This window comes from Bubalus bubalis, chromosome 3, assembly GCF_019923935.1.
Source record: "Bubalus bubalis isolate 160015118507 breed Murrah chromosome 3, NDDB_SH_1, whole genome shotgun sequence".
Classification (NCBI taxonomy): Eukaryota; Metazoa; Chordata; class Mammalia; order Artiodactyla; family Bovidae; genus Bubalus; species Bubalus bubalis.
In genome coordinates this window covers 24,055,896-24,073,930 of record NC_059159.1, presented here as the reverse complement: position 1 = coordinate 24,073,930, position 18,035 = coordinate 24,055,896, and the positions used below count along the sequence as shown (strand labels likewise).

Below are 18,035 nucleotides of genomic sequence, written 5' to 3'. Positions count from 1 at the left end.
GTGCTCAGACTCAGCCTTGAATTATACCATCTTTTATTAGTCAGCTTGGGCTGCCACAGCAAAATACCATAGACTGGGTGGCTTAAACAATAAGAGTATATTTCTCACAGTTCTGGAGGCTACTGAATCCAAGATCAAGGTGCTGACTAATTTGACTCCCTCCTGAGAGCTTTCTTCTTGGTTTGCAGATGTTGTTGTTTGTAGAGACCACGTGTAAAGCAAGGGAAGAGTTTAGCAACCACCACCCAACCCTTCCTACCTATACTCGGGGATCTGGGGCATCAAAGGCTTAAGAAGAGGGGTGGGACAGAGTGAGAAGGAAAGAAACTACCAGATAACACAAGCACAGGAGCCAAATCACTGGGTGACGGATCAACAATGGGAAGGTGGTGGAAGAGGGGCAGAGAGGAAGGCTGAGGCTCTGTTTTGTGGCTGACTTCAAGAATCCACACTCTTTTGGATCCAAAAACATCAACCCCCTACCATCACCCTGTTATTCATCCTTAGAGACCTCAAGAAAGCCTCACTATAGAGGAGGAAAGCAAGGACCGGAGCTGAAGCACCTTCCCTAGGATCACCCTGTTGCTTGTGATGGAGCAGGTGTCTACTACTCCACCCAGGGGAGCCTTCCTTTTCCTGCATCACAGTGGTTAAGATTCTGTACTTCCACTTCAGGGAAACAGGTTTGATCCCTGCTTGGGGAACCTCTAAGAACCTCTAAGATCCTGCATGCCAAGCAACGTGGAGAAAATGAAACAAAACAACAGACAACAAACGCCTGGGGGTGGGGGAGTCCTGCTGGGGGTGGAGTGGGCTAAGAGAGTAAACAGTTTTCCCTCTGCTTCTTTCACCTTCGTTTTCTCCTCCTCAGCCCTGTCTTCTTTCTTTTTCATGAAGGCCGTGGCTAACCTCTCCTGCTTTTCCCAGTCTTCTTACCCACAACATCCTTCTCTGTGTTGGACACAGTAACTGGAAAGCCCAGAGTTAGCACTGTCTGAGGCAGCCTCCTTGGATCCAGAAGGGTGTGGATTCTTGAAGTCAGCCAGCAAACAAAGCCTCAGCCTTCCTCTCATCCCTCTTCCACCACCTTCCCGTTGCTGATCCGTCACCCAGTGATTTGGCTCCTATGCATGTGCTGGTAGTTTCTTTCCTTCCCACTCTGCCCCACCCTCCTTCTCAAGTTTTTGATGCCCCAGATCCCTGAGTATAGGTAGGAAGGGTTGGGTGGTGGTTGCTAAAAACTTCCCTTGTTTTACATGTGGCCTCTATAAACATCAATTCTGCTTTGGAACCTTCATTGGGAATGTAAAGGGTGGAGAAAGAGATGGAAGCTAGAGGACAACCTCCCACAAAATCCCTATAATGTTAGAACTAAAGGTGCCTACCGCAAGTGGTCCCTGCAGTCAGACCGTATCACACATCTATAGTTCCCTCCTTTGCCTCTCTGATTCTATGTGCTAACAGAGAGAGGGATGGCAGGGGGCAGGCATGGTGAGCAAGTGCCCCACTCCATGTTCTTGGTATTACTGGTTACTGTTAGCCAAGAGCCAACAGGACACTTTTGGTGAAGACATAATAGTTGTTTTTTCCTCCAAGAAGTTATGGCATTGAAACATGTATAATATCATATATGAAATGAATTGCCAGTCCAGGTTCAATGCATGATACAGGATGCTTGGGGCTAGTGCACTGGGATGCCCCAGAGGGATGGTATGGGGAGGGAGGTGGGAGGGGGGTTCAGGAAGGGGAACACGTGGACACCTGTGGTGGATTCATGTTGATGTATGGCAAAACCAATACAATATTGTAAAGTAATTAGCCTCCAATTAAAATAAATAAACCTTAAAAAAAGGAAAAAAAAAAGAAATAATGTCTGTATAGCACTATAGCATTTGTTTCCCAGGTGGCACTAGTGGTAAAGAACCGACCTGCCTGGTGGGCTCTAGTCCACAGGGTTGCAAAGAGTCTGACACGACTGAGGTGACTTAGCACACACGCACGTAGCATTTGCAAGTTTTCATTTAATCCCTACGACAGCCCCATCAAGGGGGGATTGACCTATTTTTACAAATGAAACACCAATTATTTGCTCTTGGTAATATGTTCAGGAAGTGGCAGGACTAGGACTCAAACTAGATGGCAAACTGCAGAGGGGCAGAGACCATGCCTGTTTCACTCATCACTGCACTTCTGAAGCTGTTGCTGAATGACTGCGTGAACTCAAGACTGGTTTAGATTCTCTGTGTTGTTCTTTGCAAACCTTTAAAACTAGGGTTGTACCACTGCAGAGACAACTTATATAGCCCTCAAGAAAAAGGTATCTGTGGACACAAAATCCACCCAAAACATACTCACACAAATCCAACTCACACAAAAATACACTTCCTTTGCTGCTGCTAAGTCGCTTCAGTTGTGTCCGACTCTGTGCAACCCCATAGACTCCACCGTCTCTGGGATTCTCCAGGCAAGAACACTGGAGTGGGTTGCCATTGCCTTCTCCACTTCCTTTACTTGGAACTTAATTTTTGATATTTTTTCCAGGAACTGGGCTACAGGCCTGGATATTAAGGGAAAGGGAGAAAGGCAGCATTCCTTGCCCTGGCCTCTGTGTGTTCTGGGCTGGTGGAGATAACCCAGGGGGCAGACATGGCCGGCTTCCCTCTGGGGCCAAGAAATTAGCTGGACAGCAGAGGGTGCTGCAGAGCTTCAAGACCTTGCATTGATGGGGTAATCTGTTCCCCAGCCAGAATTTTCCAGAAATGACTGGGGTCTTGTTTGGATGGTCTTCTTTGGCCTCTGGTGTTCTATGATCCTATAACAATTTCTCTTCTTTTCTCCAGAAACTTAAGTGACACCTAAGAGGGAGCTGAGGGAGAGAGGGTAGAAAATATACTCTTTGGGATCAGAACTGGTTTTGAATTCCATTGCACCTTTATGGACTGTGTGACCTTAGGTAAGTAACTTCAGTTTTTTTCATGGGCAAGGGAGGTTATTAATTCTGTTGTGCAGAATCAGAGATCAATTTGTATCAGGAGTCTCTTACAAGCATGGAACAATCATTCCATGTATCAAGGGCCTACTCTGTGCCAGGCAGTCCTTGGCACTGGAGAGTCCATGATGGACAAAAAGCAAACTAGACCCCTGCTCTCACGGAGCTGATGGTTTAGTAGGGAAGACAGACTTAAATCAAATAACTCCACAGACAGATGACAAATCACACTTGTGCAATTAAGTGCAACAAAAGAGTAGTCTTAGAACTCAGTGAAGAGGAATTACCCAGGCAAGGAGATTTCCCTGAGGTAGAAAGGAGTAAGTTTAACTTGAAGGATGAGTAGGAAGCAAAAAACGGAGGGAAAAGGCCTTTCAAGAAAAGGGAATCACTTATGTGATGGCCATAAAGTGTGTGAGCCTGACCCAGGGGGCTCCTGGAACTGTAGGGCAGAGAGAACAAGGTGGAGCTTGGTGGAAGATGAGGCCAGAGAAGCAGGGGTCGGATCACACAGGACTCCATAGGCCTCCTTAAGGAGTTCTATCTTTAGCCTAAGAACAATGGGAAACCACAGAGGGTTATAATCACAGGTTACTGGCGAATATTCAGTTTTAAAAGGTCTCTCTGGCTGTAAAACTCAGAGCAGATGGCTAGACTATCGACCCCCTAATGCACCTTCAGGTAGTAAAGTTGCTAAATACTGCTAGATGATCCTTCCTCCTCATCCTTTGCATCCCTCAACATCTCTTCATGGGATGATTATAGAAACTGGTCTCCCTGCCTCCGGTCACACCTCCTCTACACAGGCTTGATTTTATTTGATCTTCACAGCATGCTTGCAGGTAAGCAAAGGAGCAATCCTTATCCTGAGTTTGCAGATGAGAAAACTGAAGTGTAGTGGTGATGTGGGACTGGGTTGCGAAAGACAATTGTTAAAATTTCAGAAATTCTGTAAGCCAGTTGTTAAACACAGCCAATTATTGAAAATCAAATCATACAAACATAATTAAATGTATTAAAAACAAAGGTAATAAATTCCCCAAACTCATCACTTCTTAATAATCTTACTATTACTATTTACCTATGCTCTTGAGGCTATTTGTATTACTGTTTCTACTAAATAATATGAAACTACCACATAATAGTATTCTCTGTATTCAATAAAGTCAGGACGGTAGACTGAAACCAGCCTTGGTGGGAATCTTTGCACCATAGAATTGGCAAACACTACAGAAAGGGACTTGATTTATTGTTCTTTCTCTATCTAGATTTAAGAAAGTGATGAAGAATAATAATTCAGATTTTAAATGAATGTATTATGTCTGTAGCCATTACGTTTTGGATAGACAAAGCTTGAGGAAACATCCTTTCAGTTATTTGAAAACTGTTTTCTGATCAGCAAGGAAGTTGCTCCCATAATTGACAGTTAAGACGTCTTTGTTTATTCATTTTTTTCTTACACGGACACAGAGGACATCAACCAATAACCTTGTCGCAATTACATTCCTCCCCTCAATCGAAACCAGTTTGGCTACCCATATAGGAGTTTGGCAAAAACCAATGAAAGTATTCTGTGAGAATAAATTGGTTATAAAGAATTTGCAAATGTGCATTATTATTTGTAAATTCTGTGTTACATATCCTTTACTTCAGTACAATTTATGATAAATTTATGTACATATATATGCATATATTCCCCTTTTTTCCCAACAGTCGGCTGTTCAACATTTATCACCACAGCCCTGGCTCTAGAACATATTCCTCACGTGTCATTCTACAAATATTCGCTGGATGCCAAGGGGGGGATACAGTCAATGAACAAATGACTCGGCCACGGTCACACGTCGCAAGCTGCATAGGTAGGACCAGAGCCAGAGGTATTGTCCTCCCAAAGCCAGCGGCTCTCTCCCAGGACGATACCAGGCTTTCCAGGGCCATCCCACCTTACCCTCACCCGAAGGGGTGGTTTCGCCCAGAGCGCCCGGGAAGTGAAAAACTAGGGTCGGGTTGAGGACTAAAGGCCAGGCGAGAAGCAGCTCACGACCAATAGCGGCCCAGGCTTCGCGCAACGTCACTCTCTGAAGAGGCCAGGGCGAGCAAGTCCTGGGGGAGGGGGCGTGACCACCATCTCCCGGAAGTGACGCCATCTGGGGGTGGTGCTCGGTGGCGGCGACGCGCGGCCTGGGCTCGCGCTGGGCTCCGCGCGCCCCCCGCCCCCTCTATGAGGCAGAGGCCGCGGCGGCCGTTAGCGCTGTCGCTCCGGGGGCCGCGGCGGGCGGGGCTCCGGCGGGGCCCGGCTTAGTCCCCACCCCAGCCCGGCTCCCAGCCGCCCGCCCTCCCTCTCCCCGATGCAGGGGGCCGAGCTCCGGGATGGCGAGGCGGCGGCGGCGGCCGCTTCGTACCGCGTCCTGAGCCGCCTGCTCGGCTATGGAGAGGCGGCCCCCGAGCCAGGCCCGCCGCCGCCGCCCCCGGGCCATGGCCCCGCGCCGCCACCCTTCCTCGCGCGGCCCGGCCCGCGGGGCTCCAGGCCGCCTCAGCTGATGGTGTTCCGCAACGTGGGTCGGCCGCCGGAGGAGGAGGACGCGGAGGCGGCCCAGGAGCCGGGACCCTCGGAACTGCTGTGTCCCCGGCACCGCTGTGCGCTGGACCCCAAGGCCCTGCCGCCGGGGTTGGCGCTCGAGCGGACCTGGGGCCCGGCGGCTGGACTAGAGGCGCAGTTGGCCGCTCTGGGGCTCGGGCAGCCGGCTGGGCCGGGGGTCAAGACGGTCGGCGGGGGTTGCTGCCCGTGCCCGTGTCCCCCGCAGCCGCCCCCTCCGCAGCCCCAGCCGCCTGCTGCCGCCCCGCAGGCCGGGGAGGACCCCACGGAAACGAGCGACGCGCTGCTGGTCCTGGAGGGCTTGGAGTCGGAGGCAGAGAGCTTGGAGACTAACAGCTGCTCGGAAGAGGAGCTCAGCAGCCCGGGCCGCGGAGGAGGAGGGGGCGGCCGGCTTCTACTGCAGCCCCCCGGCCCTGAATTACCCCCGGTGCCCTTCCCGATGCAGGACTTGGTCCCTCCCGGGCGCTTGAGTCGAGGGGAGCAGCCGCAGCAGCCTCCCCCGCCGCCGCCGCCTCCTGGGCCCCTCCGGCCACTCGCCGGCCTTTCTCGGAAGGGCTCCCTCAAAATCCGCCTCAGTCGCCTCTTCCGCACGAAGAGCTGCAACGGTGGCTCTGGCGGTGGGGATGGGGCCGGCAAGAGGCCTTCTGGAGAGCTGGCTGCTTCAGCTGCGAGCCTGACAGACATGGGCGGCTCTGCGGGCCGGGAGTTGGACGCGGGGAGGTGAGACCGGCTCGCGGGCATTAGGGTTGGCTGACAAACTTCCTTTTCTCTTTTCATTTCCCTTTTATTCTACTGCTAAAAAAAGATCCTGACAGTTCTTAACATGTGGCCTTCATCAGGAGGCAGAGACTTGGGGCTAAAGGTGGTAATATCGCCCAAAAGGTCAGAGCTGTTTGTGGGAGCAGCCTTCACTCCCCCCCCACCCCCACCCCCACTTTTCAGCTGGTTAGCATCTCTCTGGTTGGGCGATGATTTGAAACCACCCCACCCTGGCCCAGCTTTTAAAGTTTTTTCAAGATATGTGTCTACCATTACCCCTGGCAGGAAGCTTGCTGGAAAGGTGTGGCCTTTGGGGCAGAAAGTTTGAGTTTGACCACCTTGCTTATTCTTTCTGTGTACCAGCACCCCCCTTCACACTCATGCATGCAAATGATGTGACAAACTTGTGTAGTTGTAGGCCAGCAGTCAACTGGGCATCTCTAGTCAAAATTTTAATGTTCTTGATTGGTTGCTTAGAAATTCTTGATATCTCAAGCCTGTGTGCTAACCACTGTGAGAATAGAAAATAGCCTTGTTCTCAAACCTGTATGAGAATTCTAAGTATGATGTGCATGCATACTCAGTCCTGTCTGACTCTGCGACCCACCAGGCTCCTCTGTTCATGGAATTCTCCAGGCAAGAATACTGGCATGGGTTGCCATTTCCTGCTCCAGGGGATCTTCCCCACCCAGGGGTCGAAACTGCATCTCTTGCATCTCCTGCATTGGCAGGCAGATTCTATACCACTGGGCCACCTGTACATGAATTCTACCCCAGTTGATGAAAATTCCAAACTTAGACATAGATTTTTTTTCTGCATTTCTGAAGTGCAGACAGCTCTCTGACATCCAGTGTTAGATTTTCTCTTGTGGTAACTGCCATTGTGGTTTGCACTGCTGAATGGGTTCTTAGAACGTTTGGAATTGGTTTTGGTGCAGCTCATAAGATGCACCAGTAGCCACAACCCAAGGCTGAAAAACAGGTAGACAAATTGAGAATTTTACTGTGCACCAGAATCATGTGGGGAGCTTTGGGAAAAGATCAGACGGCCCCAAGATTTGAATTAAAAAAAAACTCCCTCATATGATCTGGACTGAAAATCACTCATCCATGGACTTCTCCTTTCAAAGGAACTTTTACTCCAAGAGGAAAGTATGGGATCACTTTTTTGTTATTCTTGTTGGCCGCATGGCCTGGGGAACCTTAGTTCCTTGACTCAGGGATGGAACCTGTGTTCCCTGCAGTGGAAGTGTGGAGTCCTAATCACCGGACCTCCAGGAAATTCCTGGTCAGTTTGATTTTGTTGCCTTTTCTGAGCAGCTTGCCAGGGTCTCATCTTGGGATCAGACAAAACCTAAACTCCCTGAAGAAACCAGTAAGTTGAGGCGTGTTGTCCCTTCAGGTAAATGTATGTTTCACCATTTGCCTCCCAATAAACTCACGCTGGGAGCTCAGGTCTGAAAAAGCATGTGGCTGCTGAAGCGGCTTTTTTCTGGTAGGCTCTTCATTCGATGCTCCACTTAGCGGTGTAGATGAAATTTTCATTTGCTGGGGGCAGGGCAGGATTGGAGCTGTGGGTAATGACCTAGGGTAGATTGCTAATTTTCTTGTGGTTTGTCCTGCCTTTGTTCCATATTGACCAGGACTTGGTCTAAGATTCCAGAGACACCAAATATGAGGTGTGGCGTGAAATTAGCTGCAACATCTAATAGATTAGGAACAGGAAAAGGCATATAACATTATACGGTTTTTTGCCTTTGGAAGCAGAATTTAATGGTCATTGGCTGCTCTGTCACCAACCCTCACGCTAAGCACAATACCGATTTCTCCTGCAGAGCAAATTGGTCTGTAGCTCTGCAAAGAAGCTTAGTTCAGGGCACTGGAGAATTACATTTCTTGGTCCAAGAACTTTTTCTGATGAATTGGAGAAGAGCTAGGTATTCATGTATGAACGTTTGGTTGACTGCTGTTAAGAGGCAGCATGTTGTACAGAGAATGTGAACATCTGGATTCCATGTAGGACTCCAACATCACCTGTGAGATGCAGCCCGATTTTGTTTTCTTCATGCTTCCCTCCTTTTTTAATCTGTAAAATGGGAGTGATTCCTGTCTTGTTCCTGACCTTATAGGAATAGAGTGAAGACAAGAGAAATTGAGATGGAATATTTTTTGCCTTTGGAGGAGAGGTAGTAAAATAGAACTGGTGAAGTTTTAAAAAATGCTTAGGATTTGGTACTGTTAGATTTTCTCGTTAGCTTTTCCATAGCTTACTATGTGCCAGTCTTGCTGGCAGTCTTGCAGCTGTGAGAAACTTGATAAGTCTGGCCAGGGTAGTTGTGATTTCTGTGGCTCTACACCTCAGTAAGTCTGCCCTGTTGGGAGGAAGGATAAGTTTGGATTTTTAGCTTGTTCTCTTGTTTCGATTGGTAGGACCTGGAAGCCATGAGAAATGTCAGCCCTTTGCCAGAAGGTGTATGCCTGGCTTCTTATTGTTGGTTGGAGTTAATTATGAGTCTCTGCAGTCTTTGCTGTATAATTTGGGGATTTTTCAGTAACCTCTAGGCATGATTCTCTTTGCTCTTCTCAGTATTTGCCTTTCCCACAGCTGTCACGAGAAAGTATCTCCAACAATCTTTTTTTTTTTTGGCTGTGCTGTGTCTCTCTTGCTGTGCACGAGCCTTCTCTAGTTTCAGTGAGTGGGGGCCACTCTTTGTTGCAGTGCACAGGCTTCTCATTGCTGTGGCCTCTCTTGTTCCGGAGCACAGCCTCTAGGCTTCAGTGGTTGTGGCTTGTGGACTCGGGAGCACTGAGTCAGTATTCGCCTCAGGGTATATGGGATCTTCTCAGAGCAGGGATTGAACCTGTGTTCCCTGCAGTAGCAGGCCGCCTCCCAACCATTGGACCACCAGGGAAGCCCTCGTACAATTATTTTAAATTTTGTTTTTTTTGGCAGCGCTGCATGGCATGCAGGATCTTAGTTCCTTGACCAGAGAAACTAACCTGCACCCCCTGCGGTGGAAGCACAGAGTCTTACTGAACCACAAGGGAAGTCCCCCATGATCATTTTACAAGACTTAACAGTTTCCATATTAAAATATATATATATTTATTTATTTGGCTGCTATCTTTAGTTGCGGGACACAAGAATCTAGTTCCTTGACCAGGGATTGAACCCAGGCCACCTGCAGTCTTAGCCACTGGACCACCAGGGAAGTCCCTCATATTTTAACATTAAGCAAGACTTTAGTTCCTTTCACATGCTTTGGAGTCTGCTAAGTTGACCTTCCTGGATACACTGAGTCTTAGGTCCTGAGGTCTAGTATGAGTTAACTTAGAGAACTCTTGAAGTGAAGGAATACATGGGCTCACCAGCTCATCAGGTTTCTGTTCTGGAGAACTGGGCTAGGCTGTGTAAGACACATATGTTGAAATTCAGAGAGCTGGGCTTGATGCCTGTGGGCTTCGGTGTTATATAGGATTGCTATTTCAGGAAAACCAGTGAAGTTCCCTTGTCTGGTTCACATATGTTTAGCGATTGTCTTCCCTTGTATTTGGTGAGAAATAGCATTCAACCTGACTTTTTTTGAAGCATTCCATAATACACATTTGGTTGAAAATGGGTACCTTGTTCATTTCTCAAGGTTTGTTTTTTTTTTTTTTTTTTAATCCTACTTAACGATTGAGGCTATTGCTGGCAGTCTTCATAGTTGTGAGGTGGAAAAATGGAGAACAGTTTTGTAGTGGTTTCCTATCTATTTGTTTGGGAAAAAAGATACAATTTTGGAAAGAAAGGCTGCCTTGGCATCAGTTTGGGGCCCTGCTGTCATGGATAGACCTGGCAGACATGAGAAACCCTTTTCTCTGTTTTCTTGGGTCTTCAGGTCTGAGAGAGTCTTTTTGAGAAAGAGCATGACATACTGAGAGAAAAATGATTTTATGGTGTGGTGAAGAGGGTCTGCCTTTGTGTTTAGGTTTTGGGTCCGTATTCTGTTGATCTTTTCAACTATTTTTCCATGAAGTGGTTGTGGTTGGCAGCTCTATTTTGGAATGAGCAACCTGGCTTTAGAAATCTCTGTCCCTTTGAGTCTTGTGTCTTTTACTCCTTTACATTTTGCCCACTGACATCATTTCTAAGGTTTTAGACCTTGGGCTACCCCTCTGGGCTTTTCCCTGGAAGTTCCCTCCATAGGTTCTTTAGTTGGTTTATGGTGGAGTTTTGGATCTGACCTTGTTGCACAGATGTCTGTGTATTGGAACTAAAAACGAGCACATGCTTTTTGTGCCTGTAGCACATGAACAGACACTGGCTTGTGATGTGTTGGAAATGGCACAGGCTGGCTGACTTGGCACTGTGTGCTTTAACAGGGGCAGAAGTAAATTGTGGCTGCAAAACCTGATACTTGGATCCTACATTAAAAGTTAGCAAAGGACATGTGTAAGTCTTAGGACACTGTAGAGGGGATTTATGGACAAGAGAGAAAGAGCATTACTATGTCATTGTTTGTATTTTAGGTTTCAAGGAATTTGAAAAGTGGCCAGTAGTTATATCAGTGTGTTGTCAACCTGTCTAGTCTAATGTTTTTAACTCCTTTTATCCCACAGATCTGTTGCCATTTAATTAGTAATTTGCAGAGTGGAAGTGGACAGAGACATCCTATGTCTTTGTTACCTGCAGCACAAGCAGTGCATAGCTGACACAAAGCATAGCTAGCCGCAGAGAAGACCTAAGGTCTTCCGCTTGCCACCTGAGGCATAGCCCACCAGTCCTACCCAACATCACCCTTCAGGTCTTTCTGCTGCTAAGATGCAAGTAGTCCACTGGCAGAGTTACAGTGGCTTAACTTTGTACCCTAATGCTTGTCAAGGTGATTTGTGGAGCAGAAGAAGAATATGGGAATGTCGTATAGAAGGGTTAGTTAAAAATTTTACCTGGAGCCATATCATTCTTGTTGCTTTCCAAAAAACAGCATATCTAGCTTAGAATGATTATCATTTTAAATGTTTCAGATATACAAAAAGAAATTTATAAAATGTATATACTATAATAATAATGAAATGTATATTTAGGTAACCATCACTAAGCTTAACAAATAACATGTTATCAATATCTTTGAAGACCCCTGAGTGTAGCTTCCTGATTACAACTCCCCCCCTCCCCCATGTGACCACCATCCTCAATTTTATGTTAATCATTGCCTTGCTTTGTTTTTTATAGTTGTCTAGATTGGTCTTTCCATGAATGACTGCCATTAGAATGCTCTCAGGATCCTTGAGACAGAAACTGCTTTGGATTTTTAGTTAGACAATATCTCCCCAAAGAGAGAAGGAAGCACTCATATTTGTTACTGGCCTTTCAGCCTCTTAGACCTTCTACCTCTCTAAGCTTCCTTATTTGTCCGACAAAAACCATTCTGAGATGCTCAAATGGCTCTGCCTGGGTTTAGAGTCATATATATTTCTTTTTCTAGATCCTAGAAACTGTGATTTTCTTCTTCAAAATGTCGGGGATGGGGAGAAGATGAGCTGGAGTGAGGAGGCCTCGGCAGGATGTGTGCATTGGGTGCTGCTGTTCTTCAGCGCTTGGCACCGAGGAGCTTCGTCCTCAGCATGGGCAGATGGCAAAGCATTGCAGCTTTCTTTGAAAAGAGGCAACCAGCCAAATGGCTGAGGTGTGAACCCTCTGAGAGGCCAGTGCTTCAGGTTTCTGCTTGCTGAGTTTAATGTTGTATCCGCAAGTTACCGAATAGAAATCAGCTTGGACACTCTTCAGTCTTAAAGTTAATGTCCAGTGGAATTTGTTTTCCATCCCAGACCTCTGGAGTGTTGGGACTAAGCTGCAGACTGCCACAAGCAACTTTTATAAATAGAGGGACTGTGTGTGCGCCTGTCTTTTTCTGATGCAGCCACCTCTCCTGTGTGTGCTGTGGGCGGGGCGTTCACAGTCGGCACCGTCCTTAGACTTCTCAAGTCTCAGCATGGAGGCGGCTACAGAGGGGGTGTGAGATGGGTCAGGAAAGGGAATCCAGCATCTCAGCTATTTCTGAGTAAGGTCTTCACAGTATGGTTTTGAAATTCTGTTTGAAGTGAGTTCTGAGAAGCACAGACATCTGTGTTAAAACATAAATGCATAAAGATCATCCAAAGTCAAATAATTCAAAGTAGGATTTCATTTTGGATTTTCTTTGCTTTTCCCCATCTCTTGGTGCAGTTGAAGTTTTATTTAAACCTTTGGGTGAGAGTAATTTTGGAAAGTGAGCCAGCTCTAAGGCGTGGAGTCAGGCATTTAATTTGGCGGTGGATTTTTTTTTTAAAGGCTGATTTATTGAGATACAATTTATATACCACCTAAAATTCACCTTTTTTTATTGGTTAGTTCTGTTAATTTTGACAGATGTCAAAATCATAACCTCTTCCACAATCAAGATATAGCATATTTTCATCACCTCCACTTCGTTCCCTTATAGTCAGTTCAGTCATCCTGAGGTGATTAGCACATTCCTAGCCAGAAAGACTTTTATCAGTCTTTTGGATTCCTTTCATTTCATTTCTCACCCAAAGCCAGTTCAAATTGGTGCAATGTGAAGTACCTTTGGTGTGTCTTCAGAGATCTGGGTTTTCCAGCTGGTTTGGGAGCAGCATCAAGAACAGGCATGGGGTGATGGGACTGGCATGACTGGCAGCACCTTCTTTGGGTGCCAGGCAGAGCATCTTAACTTGAAGAGGCTCCTTTGTTGGCTGTTGGCTTTGACCCATGGCTTGGGGGCATTTTGCAGAAATCAGAGGCCTTACTGGTTGAAGATTGCATGTATATCCTGTAGTTCTGTTCTCAAATCCAAAAATCTTGCCTGGTTCACTTTGGGATCTCCTGCTCCTAAGAGCAGGCCCAGAGGGAAAGCTGGTGCTCTGAAGTGGCACCTGTTCAGATCAAGAGCCTTTTTCTTGGCTTTCCTGTGAGAATCAACTCTGCATCTGAATTCCTTCCTCTAGAAATGGACTTACTAATTACCACTCAAGATGTTTTACTCTTTTAAGGTAATGGGTGTGGAAAGCTCCAAAGAGATTTCTTATTGCTTTGTAGGCTGGTGAATTCTGTAGCCAAATCTATCTAAGGAATCGCCTTAATTATTTTTCCCTCTTTAAATTTTAGTCTTTATTACAAAAGCGTGGTTGACAGTGACTCGGGTTTGCTTTATTTTTCAGTGCATCTGGGATTGAGCACTGCAGTGATTTAAATGCATGTGTGTACATTCTCCGCCTCATTCTCTGTGTTCTCTTGCCCCTCAGGAAACCCAGGTTGACAAGAACTCAAAGTGCCTTTTCTCCAGTCTCCTTCAGCCCGCTGTTCACAGGTAGGTGATCTGTTTCTTCTTCTCTAGCATCTAAAAGCAGGACTGTTCTGAGACATGTCAGGAAACACTTGCAGATGCATCGCAGAGGGAGCTGCAGGCATGTCTGCAGTTATTTTCTTCATTCCCTGCCTGCTGGGTTTGGGGTGACGCTATTTTTAAGTTGTGGAATGTGTTCTTAACTTTGGATGCTTTATAGTTTGAGGTAGAGACTGCTTGCTGGTAATTAGGTGGCCCTGGCAGTTATGCAGGCTTTAGTTCAGGGTCATCACATATAAATTAAAAGTAGGAAATACAAATTTATAGGCTCATAGCACATAAAGGACTCTGGAAGTCATACAGTTCCTGTGCCTGCTTCCAAAGGGAGTTCATGGATTATCTAATAAACATGATCCACGATGATCTGGTCTATTTTTAAAGACTTTGGGCAAAGGGGAATCACATGAACTCTTGTCTTACCCATTTTGGGAGCTAACAGTTCTTGCAGCTGTTAAGAGTTCTTATTGGATCTAATTTAAGTCTCTCCTCATGCAGCAGGGAACACAGTTGCTAAAGTAAGAAAGTGGTCAAATATCCTTTCACCTTCTTCTTTGAAGGGGAGCTTTTTCTGAGAGGGAAACCTTTTGTTCTGTGAGTCAGGTGTGGAGTTTCTGCTTGAATGAGCTGTAGAAAAGGACATCTGGAGCACCCAGCCTCGAGTTTCAGAAACTGAGTGCTCCTCACTGGGTGTGGCCGAGAATCCTTTAACCCAAATCCTAGTTTCAAACTCTTTTGGATATTGTGTCCCTTGAAAAAGATGATTACAAGAATTATGATCTGGGACTGGACATTTTCAGGAAAATGTTCAACAGTCTAGTAGAACCCCCATTACTGAGTAGACGGCTGTGAACTGTCAGAACAGGTGAGTTTGGTGCCCGTAATAGGCACTAGTGGAGAAGGAGGACCTCTGTTCTTAGCCCAAGCAAGGAATTAAAGGATCTTACCCTGTAGCAGAATGTCTTTCTAGTTAGTAGTTGTTTCCCTTTTAAAGTAATGAAACCCACATTTGTAGTTTCAGGTCCCATGTTCTTATTTCAAAGAACCTTAGCTCTCTTGAATTATTTCCTTTAAGTGCTATACTACCTACAAGCTAGACCTCTCTGACCCTTCCGGAAACCTGGGCTCATTGCATTGCTCTGGGCCGCTAAAGTGAAAGTGAAAGTCGCTCATTCCTGTCTGATTCTTTGAGACCTCATGGACTGTCCATGGAATTCTTTAGGCCAGAATACTGGAGTGGGTAACCTTTCCTTTCTCCAGGGGATCTTCCCTACCCAGGGATGGAACCCAAGTCTCCCACATTGCAGGCAGATTCTTTACCAGCTGAGCCACAGGGGAAGCCCTGGGCAGCTAGGCCCTCAGTAATTAAGCTGTGTGATGAATTCCTAGAAGTTCCACTGATGACTTTCGGAAGAGCTTTTCTGCTTATCTTAGTGTTCAAGACCTTCGTTGGAGGAAAAAAAAAAAAAACACCACAAACTGTATTAGATTCTGAATGTCCAGTTTCTGGTCTTTTAGAAATATTTGTTACCTCATTTTCTTAACTGGGAAACATTAAGATTCTAGCTAGGGGCTAATTCAGCTTCCTACAAAAGAAAAAGGTATTGGAAATAACACCCTAAGGGCCAAATTAGAGAAATCCCAAATTCTGACTTGTGGATAAGATCTACCAAAACAAACTGACTCTTTGCGACCTTCAACAGAAGGTTGATAAAATAGCCTTCATTCTCTGGTAATTCATGGGGAGAGAGGGTAGCTGTGCTGGGTGGCAAGAAGGAGTGAATGTGGTAGAGAACAGAACTGCATAACGTGCTGGAAAGTAAGAGAAACCGTGTGTACCTCTCCCCGCCCCAGTTCCTATTAAGAAGCTTCCTCTAAGCTTACCTGACTTTTGCCTGACTGTGGAAGTAATTAATTATCAGGGTTGTAAATGCACTTTTCAGCCTTTGTAGGCTCAGCTGTTAGGAATTAGTTGATACCTGAAATGGTTGGGCTTCTTAGGAGTGACTATTCTGGAAAATCTCAATGTGGAAAACCCCATTTAGGAAGAAGTTGGGGCTAACATTGGGACCTTTATCTGGATTCAGCTTAACAGTTCTTATATTTTAATGGTGCTTGCTGTCCGTGTCCATTTGGGCTTGTAAAAAGTTGCTTGCCTTGCTCCCCGAGGCAAAAATTGATACACAAATCTGTAAAAATAAATGATGTGGGTTCCATTTGAATAAAGAAGACTCCTTGTTCAAGGTTATATCCTCAGTGGCAGAGCCAGCGATAGTGGCTTTTCCACTGTCAATCCCATGATTTTGTCTTAAAGATCCTTGATCTGTAACAGGGTAAAGGAATAATGGAATTTAAAATTGACTTCTCAGGTGTCTGGACTGGGGGGCCAGCCGTGGGAGCATTAGATTTTGAACTTTCTGAGAGCCATGGACCTCTGGCGTCCCTTGCTTGCTCTCTGCCTCCTTTTGCTTCCTGGCCTTGGCTTTGGGCAAGGTGCTGCTGTAACATGCTTGCTCCATGAATCCCTCAGGTGAAACAGTGTCACTTGTGGACGTGGACATCTCTCAGCGGGGCCTGACCTCTCCACACCCTCCAACTCCCCCTCCTCCTCCAAGAAGAAGCCTCAGCCTCCTAGGTATAGTTTCCTCCCCTCTTCCTTCTTGCCCTGAGCTCTGTCGACCTTTTGTTCTTTGCCAGGAACCAAACAGACTCCTGGGTTTCTAATGATGACCCAGTTATTATATTTCTTGTCCCATTCTCAGCACCCCTCTCATCTCCAAAGTGGTTAAGTGGGTCTCTTACCTGCATGCTGTAACATCTAATGTCCATATATTATTTCAATCTTTATTTATTTATAAAGAGTATTTATCTTGTTCTGAATCTGCTGCCAGTGGGCAGCTTTGGGGATATCCTTACTTTCCTACTTTCAAGCAAAGGAAACCAGATTAAGATGATTGTGGCCCTCTGCAAAAAAGACAGGGTGAAGCTCAGGCCATTTTGCCCCCGAGGGCAGCCTGATGATCCTCTTCCCTCTCCTCTGCCTTCCCTGTGCTCATTCTGCCTGTATTTCTGAACCTCTTGCTTTTGTTCTCTCTTCTAGATGATATCAGTGGGACGCTGCCTACATCTGTCCTTGTGGCTCCGATGGGGTCTTCCCTGCAGTCTTTCCCCTTACCTCCGCCTCCTCCACCCCATGCCCCAGGTTAGCTTAGCTTAGAGGCAAGACTTGCAAGAGTGGGGAGTACAAAGTGAAACACTTTTGAAGGATGGGAGAGATCTATTTATGGAAATAAAAGAACTTAGGAGAAAGCTTAAATCATATCCCCTTGGCTGGACCAGAACTCCTTGGAAATGAGGCCAAGCACTGGTTATTTTAGCCTGTTTTCTTTATGGAGGCAAATCTGATTTTTGGTAGAGATAAAAGACTGTTGGATTTTTTTTGTCTCTTTGCTACTGAAACTTGTTTGCAATTCTTGAGTCAGTAGGAGGTTTAATATGTTGCTGGTTTTCAAAGTTCTGTGATCTTTCTAAGCTTTTAGCATTTACTGCAGCCTTGTAAATAAGTACCAAGCATTCAGTAGCCCATACCTGCTTGACCAGCCCCCAGTGCCCAAGGAATAAAATGAATGAAATCAGCATTCTTTTCTACTTGCCTGACAAAATCTACTTGCTTGGCAAAATCGTTGCTCTTCCTGGGCAAGTTAAGTGAGTCACTATTTCCAAGGCTGCCTTACCGGCACTTCACCTCGAGGTGGGAGAAGTTGGAATCGCTCTAGGCTGGTGCAGGCCCTGAAGTAGTCGCCTTAGTCAGGTTAGTGAGCTGCTGCCTCCCCCTTTCCTGGGGCTAAATGCCCCCACCCACCCTTCACAGCTTACACGAGCCCACACAGCTTTCTGTCCCAGCCCATCCAGCTCTTCCGCACTGCTTTGGCTTCCACCCTTTCCAGCTTAGCTTCTAATGCCTTGCCCGTCTTCAGTTAGCATCTCTGTTTTGGGGGGAGGGAGGGTCTACTTGAGGTTGGGAATGATAAGGAGCAACATGTGACCACTGCGCTCTTGCCCTGCAGATGCATTTCCCCGGATTGCTCCCATCCGAGCAGCTGAATCTCTGCACAGCCAGCCCCCGCAGCACCTCCAGTGTCCCCTCTACCGGCCTGACTCGAGCAGCTTTGCGGCTAGCCTTCGAGAGCTGGAGAAGGTAGGTGGTGCCTGAGGACTGGCAGCTTTCCTCCTCTCACATTCTCCTAATTCTAAGCCAGGCTCCCCTTTTATTCTTTTTAGAGGAAGAGTAGTTTCCTTGTTTCTGTAT

The 18,035-nt window shown here is 46.4% G+C and overlaps 1 protein-coding gene across 4 annotated transcripts in view; it reads left to right on the top strand.

The window, feature by feature from the left end:
* The first annotated feature begins 2,819 nt into the window (after positions 1-2,819).
* The window catches only part of SOCS7 (suppressor of cytokine signaling 7), a 37,381-nt gene continuing 22,165 nt past the window's right edge, over positions 2,820-18,035 (top strand). The window contains exons 1-6 of one of the 4 annotated variants that reach the window (XM_045164805.1): positions 2,820-2,953; positions 4,703-6,305; positions 13,629-13,693; positions 16,257-16,361; positions 16,827-16,928; positions 17,794-17,924. In XM_045164805.1, coding sequence (XP_045020740.1) covers positions 5,338-6,305; positions 13,629-13,693; positions 16,257-16,361; positions 16,827-16,928; positions 17,794-17,924 — 1,371 coding nt within the window. In that variant the 5' untranslated portion in view covers positions 2,820-2,953; positions 4,703-5,337. Of the gene's footprint in view, positions 2,954-4,702; positions 6,306-13,628; positions 13,694-16,256; positions 16,362-16,826; positions 16,929-17,793; positions 17,925-18,035 lie in introns of those variants that run through there. The other 3 variants (XM_045164802.1, XM_045164803.1, XM_045164804.1) reach the window with 3 other exon arrangements.